Source organism: Cyprinus carpio, chromosome A16, assembly GCF_018340385.1.
Source record: "Cyprinus carpio isolate SPL01 chromosome A16, ASM1834038v1, whole genome shotgun sequence".
Classification (NCBI taxonomy): Eukaryota; Metazoa; Chordata; class Actinopteri; order Cypriniformes; family Cyprinidae; genus Cyprinus; species Cyprinus carpio.
In genome coordinates, this window is record NC_056587.1 from 14,224,291 (window position 1) to 14,248,003 (window position 23,713).

At 36.2% G+C, this 23,713-nt stretch overlaps 1 protein-coding gene across 7 annotated transcripts in view; it reads right to left on the reverse strand.

The window, feature by feature from the left end:
* Positions 1–21,202, reverse strand: part of LOC109106594 (phosphatase and actin regulator 4B-like) — a 38,198-nt gene extending 16,996 nt beyond the window's left edge. Inside the window, exons 1-3 of one of the 7 annotated variants that reach the window (XM_042772852.1) lie at positions 20,999–21,202; positions 11,596–11,689; positions 11,072–11,116 (exon numbers count right to left, since the gene is read on the reverse strand). In XM_042772852.1, coding sequence (XP_042628786.1) covers positions 11,072–11,084 — 13 coding nt within the window. In that variant the 5' untranslated portion in view covers positions 11,085–11,116; positions 11,596–11,689; positions 20,999–21,202. Of the gene's footprint in view, positions 1–2,350; positions 2,850–7,550; positions 7,822–11,071; positions 11,117–11,595; positions 11,690–15,229; positions 16,517–18,022; positions 19,248–20,059; positions 20,939–20,998 lie in introns of those variants that run through there. The other 6 variants (XM_042772853.1, XM_042772854.1, XM_042772855.1 and 3 more) reach the window with 6 other exon arrangements.
* Between the last annotated feature and the right edge of the window lie 2,511 nt (positions 21,203–23,713).

Below are 23,713 nucleotides of genomic sequence, written 5' to 3' on the forward strand. Positions count from 1 at the left end.
TACTTGATACCACAACCCTTCTCCAACCTCAATATCAAAACATACTAAACTGCTGAGCCTCCTTACAGGCACTATTGTTTTAGACCCCAACGCAGAGTGTTTTCTGGCTACTCTCGTGAGAAGACGAGCGGATCCCCATTGCGGACCTCAATCACATCTCAGCATGGCGAGCTGGCCAGAGGCCACTGCTTCCCCACACATACACACTCACATTCCTATCAGGTCCAGCACTGCTAAGAGACTCAAAATCTCACATCTTTGGCCCATTCAAGTGGGTGCTGCTGAACGTGGCTTTGAACTTTCCAGTTGATGGAGATGGGCCTCATTGTACTCTCTTATAAACCGATGAAGAAGCTGTACATCCCCCAAGTACAGTGAGCTACAGGACTGGATTTTCAAAAGTCCAATATTCTGCCATCTGAATATCGGCCTATAAAAGTGCCTGTTTAGCTGTGACAGTTACAAACATTGTCTGTATTGACATATTATGAAGTGAATTTTAAACACATTTTTAATAAATTAATACTTTTACTAAGGATAATGATGCATTAGATCAGTGGTTTTCAAACCATGGGGTTTGACCCTCAAGACATAAAAAATGGGTCGCCAGGATGATTTAAGGAAAAGATATATATATGTATTTAGCAAAGTTCAAGACTCAGGGAAGGAGGAAGCTGGAAACGGCTAATGTAACTTTAATAACATGATAAACATAAAAAAAAAAAAATGAAAGTAAGTAGCAGCCGCCTCACCACAGACTCCAGTGCATATCTTTCTCTGTGTTTGTGCTCTGAGCAACAAAGGTTTCTATTTATGTGTTTTTGCAGCATTGAACACTGTAGCCAATCAAAGACATACCTGTTGATTTCCTGAATGCAATGGCCAATCAGAGGTGTTTCAGAGCCAAGAAATATAAACACAATCAGCATATTAGAATAATTTCTGAAGGATAATGAAGGAGAAGACGAATAAGAGGGAGGAGGAGGAGGAGAAGAAGAAAGACCATATTACTGTATTTTCACTTCACTATATTTATATTGTACTCTTGATAAAATAAATGCAGCCTTTGTGAGACGGAGAGAAAATTATTTTTAGCATATATTACAACTGTATATTATTTACTATGGAAATATTCTCAATGAACTTTCACAATTGATAATATTAATATAAATATTAGTATTTTCCTTTACTTTTTCAGACATGAAAAATTGCATTTTCGTGATATTTTCAGGTTTTACAGAACCATGGGAAACGTGTTGGCTGTTTTTAATTCAGTACTAATTTATATATATATAAATATTGCATAAATATGGCTATAAATATCAGATGAAAAAAAATAAACCCAAAAATTAGTGGTTGACATTCAAATATTTGCTAGATCACTAAATAAACCCAAAAATTTGTGGTTGACATTCTAATATTTGCTAGATCACTATCTTTATACTACTTAATGCTTCTCACTTACATTAAAATGGAAGCCATTTTAACAAAGCTAAGTAAATATAAGCTACCAACACCTGCAACCCACAAAACAACAAAATATAAGCTACCAACACCTGCAACCCACAAATCAACAGTGTTGAAAAACTCAGAGAAGAGTTAAACAGACAACATAAGGACTCATAAAGCTCAACAAACAGGTCCAAATTGCTCCTTATTTATTTAAACACTAAGGGGCCGTTTACACAACAACATTTTCAGCCAAAAACTGGCAACTTTTTATGCATTTTGCCTGTTCGTTTACACAACAATGGCATTTTGGGGACTGAAAATACATATTTTTGAAAATGGGTTTTAAAGTGCAAGTTTTTGAAAACACCACCCTTATTGTTTCCGTGTAAACACCCAAAATGGGAATCTTTGAAAACGGTGATGCCATGTGCGTGTGTAGTACGTGTTAGGTATGTAGACATGCACAGTACATGTCGATATTAAAGGCAAGCGCGAAACAAACATACACAACAATGGCAGAGTACATCATATTGTTGTTGCTGCTCAAGAGTTTGCTAACGCTTCTTGAGCAAAGTGTGGATTTACTTCACCAATATCACAACCAACAGCGGAGACGCATCATATACAACATATAATCGTCTCTTCCCAACAGGTACTGTTTACTAACAAGGTGACAGCTCCAACTACTGGCCTGGCATACGTACTACAGGGTTTTTGGATGTTTTCGCAGATATGTGTAAACGCAAATCATTTTGAAAACATTGTTGTGTATACGGAAAACTTTTTAAAAACGCAAGGGAAAAACTTTTCCATTTTTGACTACATCATTGTCGTGTAAACGTAGCCTAATAAGGTGTCCCCCATTACTACATTTTAGTGTGTGAGTGCATCAGCCTACCTGGACTCCAGCTGCCATGGCAACTTGTTTGAAAGCAGCAAGCCATACAAGTCTCTACTTCCTTTCCTGTTTGGTGTCTCCAAATCAAGAAATACGTAAGTGAAAATGCTGAAGTAGGAGTATGAATGGAAAAGTTATTAGTTCAACCATATATCCAACAGTTCAGATGGAAGTCTGAGGAACAGGGAGTGTCACAACTCCAAAAGTGTGAGGACTCCCAGTTTCTTGAATACATAAAAGTGTAAAATCCAGAATGTCTCACAAAGGGAAACACCTGAAAAGAGCTGCTCCCGTAGACAGCTACGAAACACCAGCAGTCGACCACAAATCCATGATCAGATCCTAAAAGCACAGCCGGCGAGGAGTCCCAGCCTTTGGAAAGACAATCAGCAAATGACGCACATCCACTGAGTTCGGTGAGAAAACAGACAAATGTGTTACGCAGATACCATCCAGCTGCATTAAACTTGAGCGTGAGCAGCCTGAGTCAAGATATCAGCCCTTAATGGATCAGACATAACTCACTTAGAGTGCCAGGGGTGAGGTCAGGGCTCAAAATGATATGCCGTGGTGCTAAAGATGTCACTTAGAGTGCCAGGGGTGAGGTGTTTAAAGAACGAAAGGCTGTGCATTAATGGCAGGGAGAGATTCAGATTGCCTTGGAAAACAGAGGGGGGTGAGGCCTGGGAAACAGAAGGAGGAAATGGCACTCCACCCTGATCCTGAAACAGGGAGGGGGCGGTGGGGGGGAGAAAGAGGTGAAGAGAACTAAAACGACCCCCTCCCATAGTTCACCGCAGCGTGAAACGGAAAAACCGACAACGGCAGATAAAACAAACTCAACTGCACATCAATAAACATATGTCGAGTCCAGGCTAAACAGATGTGTTTTATTTCTGATCTGATAACTTTATTTTATCAGACAGATGGATACTAACAGACTGCCGACATGATCATATGTGGATGTTTTCTTATGATATTGCATTGGTACTTCAGGGCATTGCAAAATTCGGGGGGGTGGTAATATTTAAAAAAATGTTTTTAACAGTGTCTTATGCTCACAAAGTCTTCATTATTTTTTTTTGTTGCAAAAATGCAGTAAAAACTAGTATTGTTAAATTTTTGTACAATTTCTTAACAACTGCTTTCCTTTTTAATACATTTTAAAAATTGTGCTGTCAAATGATTAATCATGATTAATTGCATCCAAAATATACATTTTTGTTCACATAATGTGTGTGTGTACTGTATATCTATATCTATATCTATATCTATCTATATATCTATCTATCTATCTATCTATCTATCTATCTATCTATATATATATAAAATACACACGCATGTATATATTTAAGAAAAATGTTTTTATATATAAATTATTTATATTTATATATAATGTAAATTATGTGTGAAAATGTATTTTAAATACATACATGCATGTTTGTGTATTTATATATACATAATAAATACACACAGTACACTACACACACATATTATGCAAACAAAAACCTTTATTTTGGATGTGATTAATCATTTGACAGCACTGTTTAAAATATAACTTATTCTTGCGATGGCAAAACTGAATTTTTAGCAGCCATTTTTTTTAAATCTTCAGTGTCACATGATCTTTTAGAAACTATTTAATATGCTGATTAGATAAGAAATATTTCTTGAGCACCAATGTTGAAAACAGTTGTGCTGCTTAATATTTTGTGGAAACCATTATTATTTTTTTCAGGATTCATTCCATAAAATAAAACAAAATAGGCACAAAACTGAAAAAAGACAACAAGAAATAGAGACAATTATTAATTTCTGAAGAGAAAAAGTATTTTCTAAAAACAGGTCTAGAGACAAATGTGTGGTATGTATCATATCATGAGGTAGCTTCCGATACCCAGCCCATAACATTTCAAAATAAAGCTAAAGATGGACAAACTCCAGTTCTTCCCACAGAAAGATGCCAGTACTTTCAAAAGATATTTAACTGTTTCTCAAAGGATGTGGCACTGACTGATTTTTCTCCTATAATGAGTTCAGCTTACCCTCTATTGGCCAAGTGATTTGAAGTACCTCTCAGCTACATTACCTAACCAGACTGAAACAATCAAGCACTTAAGCAGAACAGCAAGAACTCAAAGCCATTTTATACAGCCCCACTACATCACATACAGCAAAACAGAATCCAATTGTCTTCCAAAGCGTGTCTCACACTGTTTTTGCAAAGTCCCCTGCATTCTGTTGCCCACCACGAAGCATTTTTTAACACATCTTATGTAAAACCGGTCCTTATGACCGATTAGTTGGCTTGTTGTTCAGGTAAACCACCAAATAGCCGAACATTGTAGATTTGTACATGCAACTCCAGAGCCAGAGGCTTGAGGTGTACATGCTAAGCAGATGAGAGGAGAGTGTAGGCAGTTGTGTTATAGGAAATAAGGCCGGCATTCAGCCTGGAGCAGCTTGTTTCATTATGTAACAGTCTGTCTCCGCAGGGAGAAACCATGAAGAGTCAATCACTGCCCTGCAACTACACACCGCCCCCTTATGCATTGCTTTATATGCACAAATAACTACAATCTCTCATTCCAGATAGTCTTGTTCATCAGACCTATTTAACGTAAAGCTCTTAAGACGGAGCTTCAAATAAAATATATATAAAAAAATTCAACTGGTCAATGAGCTGCCTGAAAAACTAACTGACTTATCGGCTGTAAGAGAATCAGATGTGTTTCTTAAGGGGCTTTTACATAAGATGTATTCTTGCGGTCACAAACAGAGCAAACTAATTCAAAAACACAAACACACCTCAACAAATAAACAGATTGCAAGAGTTGTAAAAAGCTGGACTATTTTTAACTTGAAACAGCATATTAAAAAACGTAACATTTGGACGAAATGCTCAAAATACCACATGAGACAATACAATGGCAAGAAAACTTACTAAATATGTATGACTGTGGTGTGGTGTATGGTGGTGCATTATAGGCCAAAAAACAGAAAATACTTTTTCAAGAAGGTTTTACTGTGCAAACTAATAAATAAATTATACATGAATACATTTTATAATATATCCATTTAAAATTATATATATATATATATATATGTGTAATTTTAAACGGTTATATATATATATATATATATATATAAGAATTACCATATACACATATACATACACACACACACACATATATACACACATATACATATATATTTGTGTGTGTGTGTGTGTGTGTGTGTGTGTGTATATATATACACACACACACACAAATATAATACTGTTAAAAATTAAAACAAATATTTAATTGTAATTAAACACCTAGGATTTACATTTTCAAAACGTTTTTACTGTGCAAACTGTCTAACAGCTATTAAAGAAATATTATATAATATATAAAAATATATAAATCTGAATATAATTATAATATTGCAGATATTACTTAATCATAAGATATATTTAAATACATTTAACATAGGATATAATAAATAATCATCATCATCAAAAATTTTAATTTAAATGTATTAATTAAATCTATACTATATGGTTGTAGGGCAATATTGTGGCCCGTTTCTTTCTGAGGTTAAGCTCCGATTGGACATGTTGTAGGGATGAAAAGTATCAGATGCTTCCAGCAAATTGACATTTTGCCACATAGAGAAACCACTGGAAACAAGTACAATGTCGGCAGAGGCAACAGTGAGCGGAGTCCACTGAGAGAACAAAGACGCCTGTATTGTGACATGAAACCTAGCCGTGCTGTTTGGCTGAGGAACAGTCAGACTTGATAGCTTCCTCTGTGCAGTAACTGAATGTCAGCTGCGCTTTGTCTCCTTGTTTGTCATCACTATCGGTGGTGTCTCACACCCTGCACTGGGGGAAACATTACAAAGATCATCGGGATTCAGACTTCAGGCTTTTCTCCATGAACGGAGAAAGGTTGACAGCTGAAGACCCGATGTAAATCAAAATACATGGCATTTTGAGACTAGCTCAACAGCACTTTAATCAAAGCATAGAAGCTTGTGGCCAGAAACAAAAACATGGACGTACAGTTTGGGTTTCAACCATGTTTTCAAAGTCAGTGTTGATATTTTGTATAATAAGGATGCTTTGGCTCACAAATTATGTACAGTAACCATTCCAAAAGCAAAATTCATATTAAAAAAGAACAATATAGGATTTCTATCTTTTGACTTGTGTTTATCTACTACACAGAGAAGAACAAAGAATTACCACCAGATGACAGTCAGCTCAGTTAATAATCACAGCTGACAAAAAGATACAGTTCCTGTGACTTCACACGCACTGTGAAGTCATGTGATCTCAGGAAAGGCAGAATGCTGAAGAATTTATGCACAGACACTCAAAGACCGCCGTCCCTCTCCCGCTCGTCTCCATGTCTGGTTTCCTTCCACTCACAGCTGAGACCCACAGCTGAGTCATAACCAGTTCCTGCTGTGCTGAAGTCAAGCTGAGGTAATGCTTGCTGAAATTAACGCTTCTAAAACCTAGTGAGCCGCCTCACTGCTTACTGCCTACATTGGCATCTGCTTTCTAAAGGAGTTTCTTAACTGCCTTGGAACCTCAAAACTTCAAGTTTGCCATTAGGATGTTGTTGAGTTAATGAGCATAAAAGACTTCAAGAACATTAAGTCTTACTGAGCCTAAACTTTGAACAGTACTATATATCACATTTTACTAATAATCTTCTCTTCCAGTGGGCTGTTAACCATTTTAATCAGACTACTCGACAAGTAGTTCAAATGGATCAGCACAAAATCAACTATTTTGTAAACTGAATCAATGAATTTATTAAAATGTCTCCAAAAAATCTGACTTGTTCATAAATTGGACATCGCTTTTTGTCATTTGGAAGCTTCACAGCCCTCATTCTTATTTAGACTGACTTTTCCATTAACAATATATATTTCAACAGTCATGATTTTACCTCTTTTATCTTGTATCTACTTCACAATTTAACAAAAATTTAAATCTCATTGCTTTGAAAGTCATCATGGATTTTTTTTTGTTCGTTGCAGTGCATTTTGGGATTGCATTGCCCAAAAAGGACAGCCTATATGCAATGCTGCAGCATGATTAATTTGCCTATCTTTTGGAACTACCTTCATGCCTGAAGTGTGCCTACGATGCCTTAAAAAGTTAAAATGCTATGTCCATAGGCTTTTTTTTTTGACTCACCCAAGTGTGGGCTGGAGTTCTGAGGTGCAGTCTCTAGAGGGAACGTCTGTCCCATACTCCGGCCCCCAATGGGCCTCTGTTTGCAACTTCTGCTCAGGTGCACCCCAGAGGCAGCAATTCAGGTTCCCCAAAATCAACTGCTTTTCCTTTCAGCTTCAAAGGATCTCTTTCCTGTCACCAAGTGTCGATCTCATGCTTTCTTGCTCCTTTCAAGCCAATGTTCCCAAACTCCTCACTCCCACTTCTTTGAGTAGATCTCATACCAACTGCCCTTCTTTTTTCATCCACTCCTCCTTCTGCAACTCTCTCCACCCCCCTCTCCCTCTCTCACACGGGACCCTCCCTCCATACCACTTTCTCTCCCTCCACTTTATAAATGAGCTTGCAAAGCAGATCAGCATAGACACCGACGGATGCCTATCATTCCTTAAAGCAGAGTTCAAAGTGCAAAGTGAGTGTGTGTGTGCGCACATGTGCATGACTTCTAATGAAAAGCAAAGAAAAAAAGCAAAGGCTTAAAGGGAAGTTCTGCCAATGGAGGGAGAGATGGTATCAGCCAGGCAGACATTTGACTTTGTGGTTATAAACCAAGAGGAACTGATCACCAAAAAACATCTAAAAACAGCTCATCATGTTAGTGAATATTTTAAATGAGATGTGAAATTTCTCTGACATTAAAAAGAACATTGATAACCTTCAAATATAATGTGCTCTTTGAGGTTTGTGAAGAAGATGTAAGACAAAACACGTACAAATAGATGGTGTTTAACCTAAAAGAAGTTAACCTACAAAATTAAATTCCATCATTATTTCCTCACAGACACATTCATGTCAACCTAAATCTTCTGTGCAACACTGATGGGGAATATCCTGGCCACTCTTTTTAATATAATGAATGTGAATTGAGATTTGAGGCAAAAAAGCAATGTCCAATTTGTGAACAAATTGTTCACTAGAGTTATTTTAATGAATTCATTGATCCAGTTGGCAAACTGTTGATTTGTACTGATCCGGTTTTCAAGTTCAGCTCAACTCAGTGGTCCGATAACAACAATTAACACCCCACTAGAAGAGAAGATTATTAGTAAAATATGATATACACTACAGTTCAAAAGTTTGGGGTCAATTAGAATTAATGTTTTTAAAGAAGTCTCTTATTCTCACCAAGGCTGCATTTATTTGTTCAAAATCATGGTATTGTGAAATATCACAAGTTAAAATAACTGTTTTCTATTTTAATATATTTTAAAATGTAACATTTTAGCAGGTATTATTCCAGTTTTCAGTGTCCTGGGACCCTTCAGAAATCATTCTGATATGCTAATTTGGTTCTCAAGAAACATTATTATTATTGATGTTAAAAACAGTTTTTTTAAAACTTTTTTTTTTTTCCAGAATTATTTTAGGAATAGAAGTTTTCAAACAGAATTTTTGTCTAACATTGTAAGAGTCTTGTGGACTCTATTTCTTTAAAAAAAAAAACTTCTAAAAGCTAGTGTGAACTTTAGACTTGTAATATTGTGTATAGGTTACATAAACTACATTTATGATACTTTTGTGTGCTTTGTGAAGCTTAAAAGCTCCAGCCCCAATTCACTGAAATTGCACAGCTAAGGAGCAAGTCTTTAACATTTTTATTTTAGTGCTTCACAGAGGAAAGAAAATCAGACAGGTCTGAAATGACGAGGGTGAGTAAACAATAACAATTTATTTTTGGGTAAAATGTCCTTTTTAGGGTTAATACTGAATATAGGTATATGCACTAAGCAAAACCTGTATTACTCAAACATTCAATCTATTAGTATACACTCAGTGGATCTGGACTCCTGCCCTCTTTACCAAATCTTCCTCCACAGGAATTCCAAGAACGCAATTTTATCCAGCAGAGTACATAAGCAGAGAACGGGAATGTGGAAGTGTGTAGCCATGTAACCTGACAACAGCAGATCGCACTCCTAATCCCATTTCCTACAGCCAGATACAACTTCTCATTCAGAATCAGCAGCGTATAACAAAGCAATTCTGTACCAAACCCCTGAATTACATAATGTGTATACAAAAGCTTCTTTTAGATGGGAAACATCAGTCATGGGACAGATCATCCCTGTGATCAACAATGCTGCAGATCTTTGGTCACCATCCAGGACCACATGTGATCATACAGCCTAAGGAGGTGTTCACACAGGACGTGTTCTTGTGTTTAGGGCTGGGCCGAGAGACTATACCATCGTCCATCGTCGATGGCTGACATCACAATGTTGAGCTGGTATCTAGCGAATTTTAAATAGTAATATTTCACAATATTACTGATTTTTCCTGTATTTTTGATCAAATGTAGCCTTGGTGAGCATAACAGACGTTTCCAAAAAAATCTTGCCGACCTCAAATGTTTGAATGGTAGCGTAAAAGAAGTTCAGCTTCATGCGATCTGTGATTTAGCTGACAAACCCTATGCGTTGTCAAGCAGCAGAAGTAGTTAATGCAACCCCTAGTTTATAGATGGGAAAATTATGTAAAACAGGGCATTAGAACAAAATTGGCTTATGCTGTAATAATCTTAGGCTCCTTAGGCCAAACACATCTTTTCAATTATTTGAACAAAAAAATAAATGTTTGAGGCTTCAATGAAGTAACAGAGAGCCAAGAACAAACAATCCTTTCTTTCTGTGGTGCATGAGCTATGAAATTCCCAAACCATGCAATAATAATACTGAACTGGGGGTAACAGATACAGAAAGAGCAAGAGCGAAATACTGCAATGATACAACAACATGAAAGAGAAACCAAAGCAATAAGGCAAGCAAAGGAAGAGGGACGAGCAAAAATAGTTTGTGCTACATGGTTTTGCCATGTTACATAAAATTTGTACATCTAAGATAGATCACAATCACAAAAGGAACACTGACCTATTCATCTCACAACTCAAGTCATTCCAAAATCTCTGATATCTTTGCAACTGTTCCAAGATTAGTACCACAGTAAGAACACACATGCATCTAGACTCAGAGGACTGAACTGAAGCCCTGCTTCTCTCTGTCCCAGTTACAGCACCTTCACTGGGCACCTTTCCAAATAGAGAGAGAGAACAGAGAGAACAGAATCAGCTCGTTGGTTCTGCCTAGACCCCGAACCCGACATGACCTGGAAAACAAGCTCCATGGATCTGCTCAAGGAACTGCCTTCATGACCTTCCTAAAGGGATGACACAGAGCTCTTTACCAGTATTTTGTTAGTGAACAGGAAGCCTCAAACAATTACTTCTGCAAGAATCCCATATTAATCTAATATAGTTGTTCCTCATTACACAGCGCCCACAGACAAATAACAAATGTTTGTCTACAATGGCTGCATCCCAGAGTCTAGATTGTGTAGTAGTTGTGGTTTTGACAAAAAACTGCACCAAGACATGCCATGTTAAATCAAAATCACACCTTGGTTCCATCTACAAATAGAACGTTTCTTCTCAATTATTCAGCATCATTAGTATCAAGACAGGGCAAAGTATGGCAATAAATACTCACCTCTATTTTCCATTACAGAATCTGAGACACAACGATAAATGGATCCTGTAATTAAAGCAAAACAAACAGATAATTACATAAGCAGCCCATTCATTTACAGCACCACTCATTACTAATTATTACAGACAGACGACATGGCATTAAAATGATTTAATAAAGCAATAAGCCACAAGAGGCTGTGCTTTATTTAGCATTACAGTCAGTTTACCACATTTAAAGGGTGTCCTTAAGGAAAATGTGATTCAAACTCCCTTACCCCTGGCAGAATTCAGTGTCGGAAATAAACATTTTATTTAAGTGAAGGTTTAGTGATCAAAAAAGTGTTTAAAATAAAATAAAAAAAATAATTAAAACAAAAATCAAAATATAATTAATTAATAAAAATAATAAAAACAAAACAAATAACAAATAAAAAAAATAGGGTTATTTAGCCTTCTTTGGTCCATAAAACGACACGCATCTCTCATGAATCACTAATGGGAGCTTCAAAACAGAATCTATTCAGAATGCATGGGTAGACGTACAATGGTGAAGGTCATTGGTGTTGTAAGGGGGTGGTCGTCTATATCAAATGGTTCAAAACAGCAGACGGTGCATTTGCGCATCTCCAGGAGTTTCCTGTAATACAGAAAGAAAACGTAAAAATCTTCTTAAATCCTCACTAGCTGTGATCACAGGTTCATGAGAGCGATCAGTAAAGTGTATTATCCTCAAGTACCCTCATCGTCCTTGAAAGCTTCACTCCCAGACTCCTTCATATGCTTGAATGATGCTTGTTATTTCACTTTAAGTGTAATCTTTGCAAATCCTGAAAAACTTGGAGATTTGGTGGGTCCTACACTGATTAGTGGCACGTCTCACACCATTAAAGTGGCAAGAAATTCATCCGGCATATTTAAAAGCAGGTGTCACACCTCCAGGTTGCACAACTGATGGGACAAAAACCATAGTGGTTCAATTAGAATAGCACCAGTGTGCTAGAGAAAAGAAAAGGGAAATGACGAGGAGAGGAGAGTAAGAAACGAAAGCAAATAGAAGGCAATTATCTGAAAGACGGTGATGGAAAGGATAGATAACACACGCAAATAAAATGAGTGTGTGTCTAACAGAGGGACACAAAAAAACAGACAGGGCACATCAGACTGTAATGGACTGTCAGTTGAAGTGGAGGATGGATAAATGTAGGAGAGAGAGAACGAAAAAGAAAAATGCTAAAGAATATCTCCAGGGGCATTGATCGATTAAACTGAACGCAGACAGACAGCAGTTTCACTGCACTTCGACTTCTGCTTCGTCGCAATGAGAGATAAGAATAGCAGAAGTCTGCACGACATTCACCTGAGCTCAGCTAATGTCATTTCTGCGATATGTCATCTAAAAAAAAAAAAACAAGCTGACACAAAATCCAGTCAGTGCCACTGCCAATCGAATGCCAGCTAGAATTAAACAGATACGGGAATAGTACAGTGTAATTTTTATGTACAGAGACAGAGTAAGGAAAGGGTCCTTGGAGTGTCAAATGCATTTATATGATCAAAAATACAGTGTCTTCAGTATCACATGATCCTTCTGAAATCACGTTAATATGCATATCTGGTGTACAAGAAATATTTATTATTAAACATTTGCTTTGCTTAAAATTTTTGTGGAAGCTGTAACATTTTTTTTCAAGATACTTTGAGTAAAAAAACAACAACATTTGAATATTTTGTAACAATGTAAAACTTGTTACTGACACATTTGATCAATTTATTGCATCTTAGCGGAAGTATTAATTTCATTTCCCCAAAAAACTGATAATGCCAAAATTCAATATTTATGTATTTTCTATGAAATGAATTGTTTTTAAATCAGACCAAAATACTGCAAAAACCAACAATAATCATGTTTTTAAATTGTTTTTCATAAAAATGAGAACATCAACATCAATGCAAAGAAAAATGAGGGAAGCACCAATATTAAAATTCTGGCTGATAATTATTTTTATGTTACATGGGCTCATCTCACAACCTTTATGGTATCAATATAGCGTAAATTCCTAATATTTAAGCATTTTTTTTTTTTTATTGAATATCAATTCGTAACAGTAAACAGCAATATTTACATACATATACTTTCATTAAATCAACCATGTTGCATTTATAAAGTAGAACGAAACAGAAATAGAAAGTTATTGGAGCTTATTGAAGATGAATTCTGGATGCTGATACCTCCCTTATGAAACATGACAGCCAGCTGAGGTCTACAGAATTTGCATCCGTATGTTAAGCAGGCAGGAATGCAGTAAACACGCGACAGGCAGCGCTAGAGTTGAGCAGCCTATTTCAGCTATGATCATTATCCCCAGCAGCCTCAAATTTTTGAGGTTTCAGACACCAAATTTATACTAAACTGTGGTCATTTGTGTTTGCGACTTCCTCAAGAACTATGATCAAACCTAAAGCACACGACTAAACTCAAACTACAAAAGCAAAGAAAGCAAGTGCAAATTAAAAAGGACATGCAAAAGAGATGCTTTTCTCCTGTTAATTTAGGTTTTATAAAGAAGTGGAAATGTATATGTACAATTTTGGTTGGTTTTAAAAGGCAAAACAAGCTCTAACATCACCCCTGCTGGTAGTCTGATCATAAATCTAGCGTTCTCTTATCACACTGTTCTTTTCTGCTGGGAAAAAAACAACACAAATATCGCAAATATCGACTTTCAAGAGAAAGGTGTATTGCTATTATTGATGCAGACGTGGACACACTATAAAAAGCTCGTCTGCAGGGAGCCCACGCTGGTTCTTATGCAAATCTCATTGAGAACAACATTGTATACCGCTGCGACGAAGCAGTGACCAAGCAGCTGGAATACTAATACTGTGCAACATGCTCTTCAACTCATTCGAGTGTGAAAATCAAGCAGCGTTTTCACAATGTTGAAATTGATCTTCAAAGACCTAATATTTTCATATAGCTGTTGTTTTCATTTGTGCTTTTGAAGCATGTCACAATAAGGATTTGAAAGCAGATTTATTTTGGCTTGTACAGGAATTCTTGGTGGGTTTATTGTTGGTTGGTCTCTGAAACCTTACATTCTTGTTTTGGGCCGAGTGGTTTGCGTGCTGTGACTGTGGTATCGAAACCACAGAGTAATATTGACCAAAGCTATGCATAAATCAAATAATCAATCCTTCCCTGTGGTTGTTGTCCAGCCCAGCAACAAACTAGTTCCGGTCTTTTAGGTCTCCAAGCCTAGGTATCCAAATGAACTGTGTCTAGTCAACAGTTTGAATTATTTTCTCAAAACCACCAGAACAAGACGTTCTCCTCAAGCCATGTTATACCACTTTTATATCACAAGAATACAGAAGAACCAGTGGTTTAGTTTCAAACAGAATACTTCCTTCCTATATTTTTTTCAGTATGTAGTGCAGTTTATATAATGTGCACAGTATGCTAACTTTCTGAACAAAAGGAACATCTACTATACCTAATCATTTTACCAAAATCATTTTAAATGTCACAAGTAATATTGCAAGATATTAAAAATACATTTAAGACAGCAGTGTTATTAAACTGTCTTTTTAAATATATATATAACAAAGTTTTATTATTGGTTCATTATTTGATCAAACTGCCAGAACTGAAAACATTATTACACAAGACTGAATTAGAAATAATGACTCACCAATATTATAATGGCAGCAGATATGTCAATGATTGTTTTCATGTTATGACTGATAAATGATAAACTGCCAAAATAAATCTGCATATACTTTTGTTTAAATTAATAATAAAACACTAAAAAATTTAATTATTTTAAATGCCTCAAGTGCATTAGGCATTACAACATATTGCATTTATGGATTTTTGACAACAGTTATTAAATTGTTTTTAAAGATTAACTTTAAATGAGTGTTATATAACAACAAAGCTTATCCCAAAGAAAAATTAGCATGCACAATTAAATATTCAATATCAACTGATATATATCCAATAAATAAGCAATAATATTATATGTAAAAATAAAAACAATTAATAATCATTACTTTCTGAAATAGCTGATAAATGTAAGCCATTCACTGAATTTAACATTCATAATGAGGTGTGTTCCATAATACGGTTTAAAATATTTCTCATTGCAAACAGTGCACTATTTCATATACTACTCACATTTGATTTGAAGAAATGATGCTGCTGTTGCTTCATGCTGATGAGGAATGGCTTAGGAATTTGTGCTGGATGGGCAAAAGAGCTGAGAGAATGAATTGGAGACACTTCATTGCCAGAGCAGATGTGTGTGTCTCAGATAAATCCGTTCTCACACCCCTGGACCAGAAGCATCAACGCAGTGAGTCACACTGTAAACTGGAACAATGTGCAGGGTACTTCCATAAAAGGTGATAATGTATGCATACATGCAGCGTTCATGTGTGTAGTCTTTATGAGATGAATATGACTTGAATGTGTGTATCTATAAAAACTATAGTACTATAAAAACTAAAGTACTATAAAAACGCAGGAACAGAAAGTGAGCATGTAGTAACATTCCCAAATGCAAAGAGAGTGTCACCTCAAGAACCTGACACTCAGTGATACCTAACACATGCTAATCTCCGACACACACACACCCCAATCCACACAGCCTTCCTCAAGACATGAAGTGTGAAAAAAGGATGCAACTGGCCTATTTCTTCTTTGGGTGCTTAACTCCTCAGCCTCCGTCGTGCACCATTTAGGATGTGCACTCAGGGAACTAAAAGCCTTCATACAGTAAATTACACATGGCAAAATCAGTGTGGTACCAAACTGTTCAGGTGCAGACCCATAAATGATATAAAAGCAAAATAAAATACTAAAAAACTGATTCAGATGGAAACATTATTAAAACGACCTCCTAAGACAAAAGTAATTTGACCTTGCATGGTACTTCATTTCGCACGTCACTAACAGTAAGCATTTCTTATACCGTCAAATTCAGTCACCAAGCAGGAAAATTCTGGAAGAGAAATAACAGATGTGCACTCTATTATTGCATCTGCTGCGTGTCTCTGACGTCTAGCTCTCCTTCAGAACCCCTATATGTGAACGCCAAGGCCAGTCCACACTCTGAGCAAAAATACTCTTGAGCCAGAAACAAAAACATGCAAAAAAAACTCTTCATTTGGTCCAAAGTGGGGCAGCACAAAGCTACAAAATCGACTAGTCAATGGTTTGCCTAGTCAAGTAGACCTGAGCTTTCAAACTGTGGTCAGGCCAAAAGACAAGTTAGGGAAGGTGAAGTACAGTGAGGTACTTTAAGGTAAAGTAAAGTAAAGCTTAACAAATTTCTAAAAATCAGGAGATTAATCACTAGTCGTTCAACTTCAACAGATCACAAAACTCATTATTCAGATCATATTACTGCTTTTGAGTCATGGATCGGATCGTTTTTCGGATCAGCAAGAACAAAAAAATTCTATATTTCACTTTGCTTTCCATTTATTACTTAAAGCTGAGTACTTCTTACTGAAACAACAGCAAAAACTACTAACCTAACTAAGAAAGATTAAAGACAAGTGAACAGCCAGTAAAAAATATAAAAACAAAACAAAAATTACAAGCATAGATAAATACAACAGAACAAAGTTGTGCATAAAATAAGGCTCAATAGTAGTATTCAGATACAGAAATGTATTAAGTGTAAAATAAAACTGCATAGAGTTCACAGCATAAATTAAATATAGATTCATATGTCAAAGCTGTTTTGTTGTTTAATAAGCATTAATGACAGCAGCAGGTATTTATAGGCTGCTGTCCCTTTAAGACTTGATGCACGGGTCCAATATAATTATACACATCCGATTTCTTTCTCAGCATTTCTCAAGGAGATGCAAAAGAGGATTCAGTTCTCTTTCGCCTCTTCTCGAGCTGGAATGATTTAAAATCACTTGAGTGTGTAAACATTTTCACTCTATTATGGTTAAATTTTGCAATTAATCCATGGATCACGTGTGTAATGAACCGTGGGGCCTGGTTCACACAGATCATGGATCAACTACTATCTGTTCAACCCCTGTTAATCATAAATTATATTATTCTAAAACATTGTAACAATGGAGAAGACAAAAAAAAAAAAAAAAACTTAATCATGATGGGATGCTCCAAAAATAGCATGAGATGTGATACAAAATGCAATGACCAAAGACTTTCATCTGAATGTGGATGGCTGCAGGAGAGATGCTTTAAAGTCAGCTTTTCTGAAGAATTCTGCCATTAAAAACATCCTAAAATACACCTACATAAATAAATATATAATAAAAAATGTAGATAAATTAAACATCAAAGATCGAATAGTCAGTTGTTGGACCAATCCAAAAAGCTCTGATATCACTTAATGACTGAAATGATGAAACAATGATAGAAATTGTATCAGAGCAGATGGCATGCTCGCTGTTAAAAGAGTGACACTACGGCACCACCTTCTGATGTATAAAACTAGGCCTACTACTTGACTGCCTAAGAATAGCTTAACACACATAAAAATGGGTTTAGTGTCCTACATCAAGCTGCCTGAGTTCCACACGGTCGATTTCTCCAAACACACAGGAAAAAAAGTGACAGAAAAGAAGAAAGGATGACAGAAAGTAGAGTCCTCTTCTATAAACAGAACTTTCAAATCTAAGGACGAGTTCTTCAACTGGATGCACTGATTCAATTACGTAGCACGGAAATGGGAGCAGCTGATATGCTTGTGTGAGCTTTAAATAGCATCCCACCTCTGCGCGTCGAGGCTCGCTCATGTGCTTAGGTTTGGGCAGAGACAGCTGGCGATGGCTGAGAGAAAAACTGTTACATGCACTGGAGGTCAGTAGAGAGTTTCGATTTCACTAACTTTTGCCAAGACAGTATGAACTTCCAACCTACCAATGCAAGTCAAACGCAATCTTACAGTAATTTCAAAAATCACTCTAAAAGTTGGCCTACCTCTCTAGCTGAGACCTCAACCAGAACGGAAGATCTCCATTAAGGGAACTGTGAAGCGAGACCTGTATTTCCTACCTCCAGACTGCATATCACACCCCCGGCTCCCTTCAGAATGACTGGACGGTGCTGTACGTTCCCATTCCGAACCGCCTGTACGTCATTGCCACACCTGCCCCAGAAAAGCTTCGCTCACCCCAGGGACCTGTGGCCCACTTTCCAAGGAGCCCAAAACACTGGTCCAAACCAAACTTCAGACTTCCTCTCACTCTGTCTTCTACAATGCCTGGGAAACTAATGGCACACACAAACCTTGTCTGAGTCATGCTCCATGGAAAGGATGTCAAATCAGTCCTTGTTTCCTAATGAAATTCTGTTTTATAGAATTAGAGAAAAAGCATTGTCCACTTCCCGCCACTGAAGTAAGATCTTGTGACTGAATCCTGAACAGGCAAACTGCATTTAGTGAGATGAGATCTCCTGGACACAAACTAACTCAATCAGTATTGGATGATGTTTAGGTGCCTGAGCAGCTAAGAGTGCAACACACTCTCATGGTAATTCATAACTAATTTTACAGATTGGCAAATTGGTGGCTAATTTATGTGAATTTGTGGCTAATTCAAATTAATTTGTATTATCTGATTTGTACATTTTCGCACAATCTTCATATGGCACACTGACTGTTAGGTTTAGGGGTGAACTTTCACGCTTACAATTTTTTTTCCTAAAAATTTTACATTTCTCTGTACAATTGTACAATCACTTACAAATTCATACAGAATCACCACCTCATAAAATAGTTACATTTCAAAATAGTTAGTCACGATCAAGCCCATATTAACCAAATTTGGCGTGTTACTATGGTTTAGCTTTTGCTGGTAAATGTCATAACTACATCACCTGGCTGAAGAGAGATTTTTGCCAGGTATAGTATGCTTAAATAAGCAGAACATACAGTAAAATTCACTAATACTATTTATCAGCACAACCTTTTACAAAATAGCTTAATATGAAATCAATTTCAACTACTGAATTAAACCACTTACCCAGTTACTCACTTGTTGATTACATGTGACTGAGGTCAGAAGATATACGTTTTGGGTTCCGCAGATTTGGATGTAAATGTGATCCAACTCCTCACATGAATTAGATTTCATAAAGATCAAGCTGGTCATAAATATCAATGCCTACCCCAGATAACCATTTTAAATTGTATGGTCAGTATTAAAAGAAACATTAAATGCAGTAACCCTGAAATCACTTTATTGTCTGTATAAAACCACAGTTTCATTATGCTGCAGATTACAAAGCGAACTTGCTGTTATAGTTACACTGCTGCTATGCTCAAGCACTACTTGTCCATGTGGTGTGAAACAGGCTGCCATAACAGAAGTAAAAAAAAAAAATTCATGCATAGACAATACAAATTCTCATGAGGCATCAATCAAATGCAAAAATGAAATAACATAATTTGGAATTTAAAGGAATATTAGACCAGTCAACGTCCTTATCAACTAAAACCACCTCATGTCTTCAACATCTACACATTTCTCTGAAGTAACAATTTAGATTTACTATGGAAAGCACCTATTAGCTTTTATTCCAGAGTTTAAACAGTAGATTTGACATAATAATTGTATAGACAAAGTAGTATAGCCAAAAAACTATCTATACTAAAGATAAAATATCTCAATTCAGGAGACTCGTGTCATGGAGAAAATTTTCACTACATTAATTTCCAACTGTCTAACTAAATATCTGTTAATTATTTAATGATGTAAGTTGATTTTCTTAATAAAAGTTATTATAAATAAAACACAATTTCTTATTAAGGGTCCCTGATTTACCTACTTAAGGTTTCTGTGTCTATAAAAATGGAAAAACCTGAAATTTTCACTAAAGCACGTTCTTGTCAGCGTTTGAGTCCTTCTTCAGATAGAAAACCAAAGCGAGTAAAATAATAGTCTGCATTAACCACACAGAGTAATGAGGATATTTCTTAAAATTAAATAGTTAAACAACTGTCTTTCACCCTACCTTGTAACCGCCAATCCATCTCAGTCTTTCCCTCGGGTACACCAGAGAAATCAGCGCTTCACTGGAGCAATGAATGAGTGATGAATGATGGAGCTACGAGCTGACCGAGTCCTCAAAACGGCTCGTGCACAAAGAGCAAATTAGATGATCTCAGGATGAAATCTTCCTCTATGTTACGCAAGCTGACGAGATCAGTCTTTGCATGTGATAAGGATCAGACACCGGCTCTCGTAAAGGTTCCGTTAGATTTTGAGTAACAATGGAGGGGAGGTAAAAAATAAAAATAAAAAAAAAACAGGCGGTAGATGCGAAATGCTCACTGCGAGTGGACGCGCGTGCTCCTCATCACTCGGATTTCAAATTAACTACCCGATTAAAATAATCGGCGACAAATTCGGAAAGCATGTGGCATTTTCTGACAAACTGAAATGAGGGGCTTCGGTCTCCAGATATTTTTCTGTTGGAAAAATCCCGTAAACAAATTCGTAGAAGCGCAGCTCTCGTGCGTTGCTGAGAAGTCAGCTGATCATCCTAACAGAAAACATTCTTACATGTGTTCTAGGTTCACTTATCTTCTCAGTACTTCATGCCAGACTAAAGGGGAAATGCACCGTTCATAGTGGTTATTACAAGCACTGAATCCATGCAACTGTGGAAAAACGGATCGCAAGCGTGCAGAGATGATGCGGAGCATCATGATGAGCGCAGCGCCGCTACAGCGTAAGCTATTGATGCAGTTTATTTTTCTCATAATAATAAAATATACACGTTTGGCTGTGCTTGTCTACAGAAAGCATGTGACGTGAATAAATTATATGTGCACGAGGACCTTTGTGAATAACACTTAAAAAAAAAGCTGAGATTTGCATTGCAACAACTTTCTTTCCAATGCGGTTTACCTGCGCGTGCATCATATGGTTAGTAAGTAACATCTCTTACCTTCCCCTATTACATCTAAGACACTGGCCCTCCTCTTCCTCCGTCTAGTTTCACTTCATGTACACGACAACACGGATACTTTTTCTTTAATCTCTTTTTCCAACCCCCCTTGAAACTTTTCCCAAAGATACCGGAAATCGTAGAACAGGAAGTATGGTCATTGAAGTTTTCAGTTTAAAGGACCTCTGCCCGCTTCCATTGTCTACCTCAACATCATCGACTACATTACCCGTGAGGCGCTAGAGGGGAAACGAACCGCATTCTACCTTTATAGTTTTTATATTGTATGCATGTGAATATTTAGTCTGTTTATGTATTTATTATTTGAATTGTTGTGAATTGTTCATTTTATATACGACTTGATATATTTGAAAATGTAAAGCTTAGCAACAACAAGAAATTGGATATTGCATACTCACAAAATTACTCACATTTAGCAATACACAAAAAAATGTTTTTACAGAACCAAGGGAATTATCCACTTACCTGTGGCCTGTGGATGTGACATATCATTTTGTCTTAAAAATAACATGTAATAAACCATAAAGTAAATATATAAAACTAAACCTTTGTGGAGTTTTCTATCACAGTGGGGGAAAAAACTATGTAAGGTTAATAGTATAGGCTAGTGTGCATAAAAGCGCAAAAAAATATACAAGTCTATTTAAAAATGAACAAATCAGGCATTTTTAGGCCAGAAAATATAGGGTTTGGTTAATGAAAATATTAATTTCCATCTGTATGTGACTAAAATAGGTCATTATAATCATGCTCCTGGCTGAATTCTGCAATGTCACAATAGTGACAAGACTTGAGAACTTTCCGACCTGTAATGCATATCATGCGTGAGTCAGTGAATACTGTAGAGTGAGATAACCTTGGTAGGTAACGTGAGGCTAAAGCCCCAGGACTCCATCAGTAGTTCATGCAATGTAATCATGTAGGCCTATAAGAATTTCACTTACATGTAGGCTACTCTATGTCCAGAAATGCCATTTTTGGGTGCTTGTGTTTACTTTACTAAATCGTTTAAATGACAACTGTAGTTTGCTAAGTGCCATTGAAGTTGAATAACAATAACAACAATGTAGTTGAAAACAACTTAAAATCCAAAGATTCAATATTGGCACTGTAATGTCTGTGATATTCATATTTTAATAGTAACCAATTAGGATTTAATATCTGCTGACATACCAGTGTTTTATTTAACACAGCATGGAGCTCACATTTAACTACAGCAAAATAAATAAATAAATAAATAAATAAATAAAAATACAGATTTGTCATGTAAGTGTTGTCATTTCAAAGTAATTTCTGTTGGGAATTGATAGTAACAGAATATTGCCACCCAGTGGAACTCTAGAGAAGTGCTAATGGAGGTGTTTTTGCTTTTAATTTATATTTTCCCTTTTTCTTTTCTGCTTTTGAACACCTCTTTGCCTTGTGCAAATGTACATTAGAACAGTAGAGGAAGAAAGTAAGAAGGATGATGTGTTTATGACAATAGATACAGTACAATAAGAGAACAACTGTGAAATGTTAGAATCTGTTATAATATAGGAAATAAATGTGGTGAAACCCCTGTGCCATGTAACTTGTGTTTAAGGGAGCTTTTCTGATAAATTTCTTACAAATGAGATGTTTAATTTACTGATGGAAAATTAAATAATAATAATAATTTTTGTAATAATTCTAGAAGACCATTTTGATTTTTTTTAAATACATCTGTATTATAAGCATTTTTAATACTTCTGATTCAGTTCATTGGAATGTTAAACCCCACAATTGCTTATCTAGAGCCACGTCAGGTGATGAACGTTTTACATAAAACTGACAAATTTTGCATAACTTCATTTGGTAACCAAGACACATGAAGTAACATTGTAACCTTTTTTGCAAAGTCATGCATGACAATTTTTATCATTTACAGTTACTCAACATAACATATCAAAGTTCATCCTCTAACAGCTGACAATGCCTCCTATGACTGAGGCAATAGAAATAGTTTTAAACATTTGCATATTGTTGAAAAAGGTGAAATGTAAACCAAGGCAGATAATCTATTGTAGAACCTTGTTTAAAAACACTAAATATTCTGTTTCAAATATGCTGATTCTCCACCTGTGAAGGCTAAAGTTATATTTCAGGAAGTCAAACACACATATAGAATATACTGACACATATAGAATACAAACTTATCTCAACTATCCAAGGAGAATATTCCACAAAATAAACCACCAAAACAGGAAGGGCAGAGGGCTGGCTTCTGGTGAAACGTCCTCAGCCAAAAGCAGGCTGTAAATCTCAACCCATCAAAAATGTTCCATGCAACTTCCGAAATGATCTTCAGCTTGTTTAACATTCAGACTAGTGGGTTTAATGCTAACATGATTTTGTCCAGTAATAATCAACCATCACATGTTTTTCCACTAGCTGATGTCTTTCATGCTACAGAGTCTTCAGAACCTGCATTTCTGTTTGATAATCTCTTATAATGGTACTGTAAAGTCATTCAGGGTATTGATAAAGGTGTATGCACTTTGCTCGGATCTATGAAAACAGGGATCTGTGGAGACAAAAAGCTCTTTGATAATGTACCATTAATTAGCATGTACATAATGTTAAACAAATGTTATCACACTCCATGTGCATGATCACTCCATTTACAATACAACTTTATTGTCAACCCCAATGGTTGAAAATTGTCTTTGACCA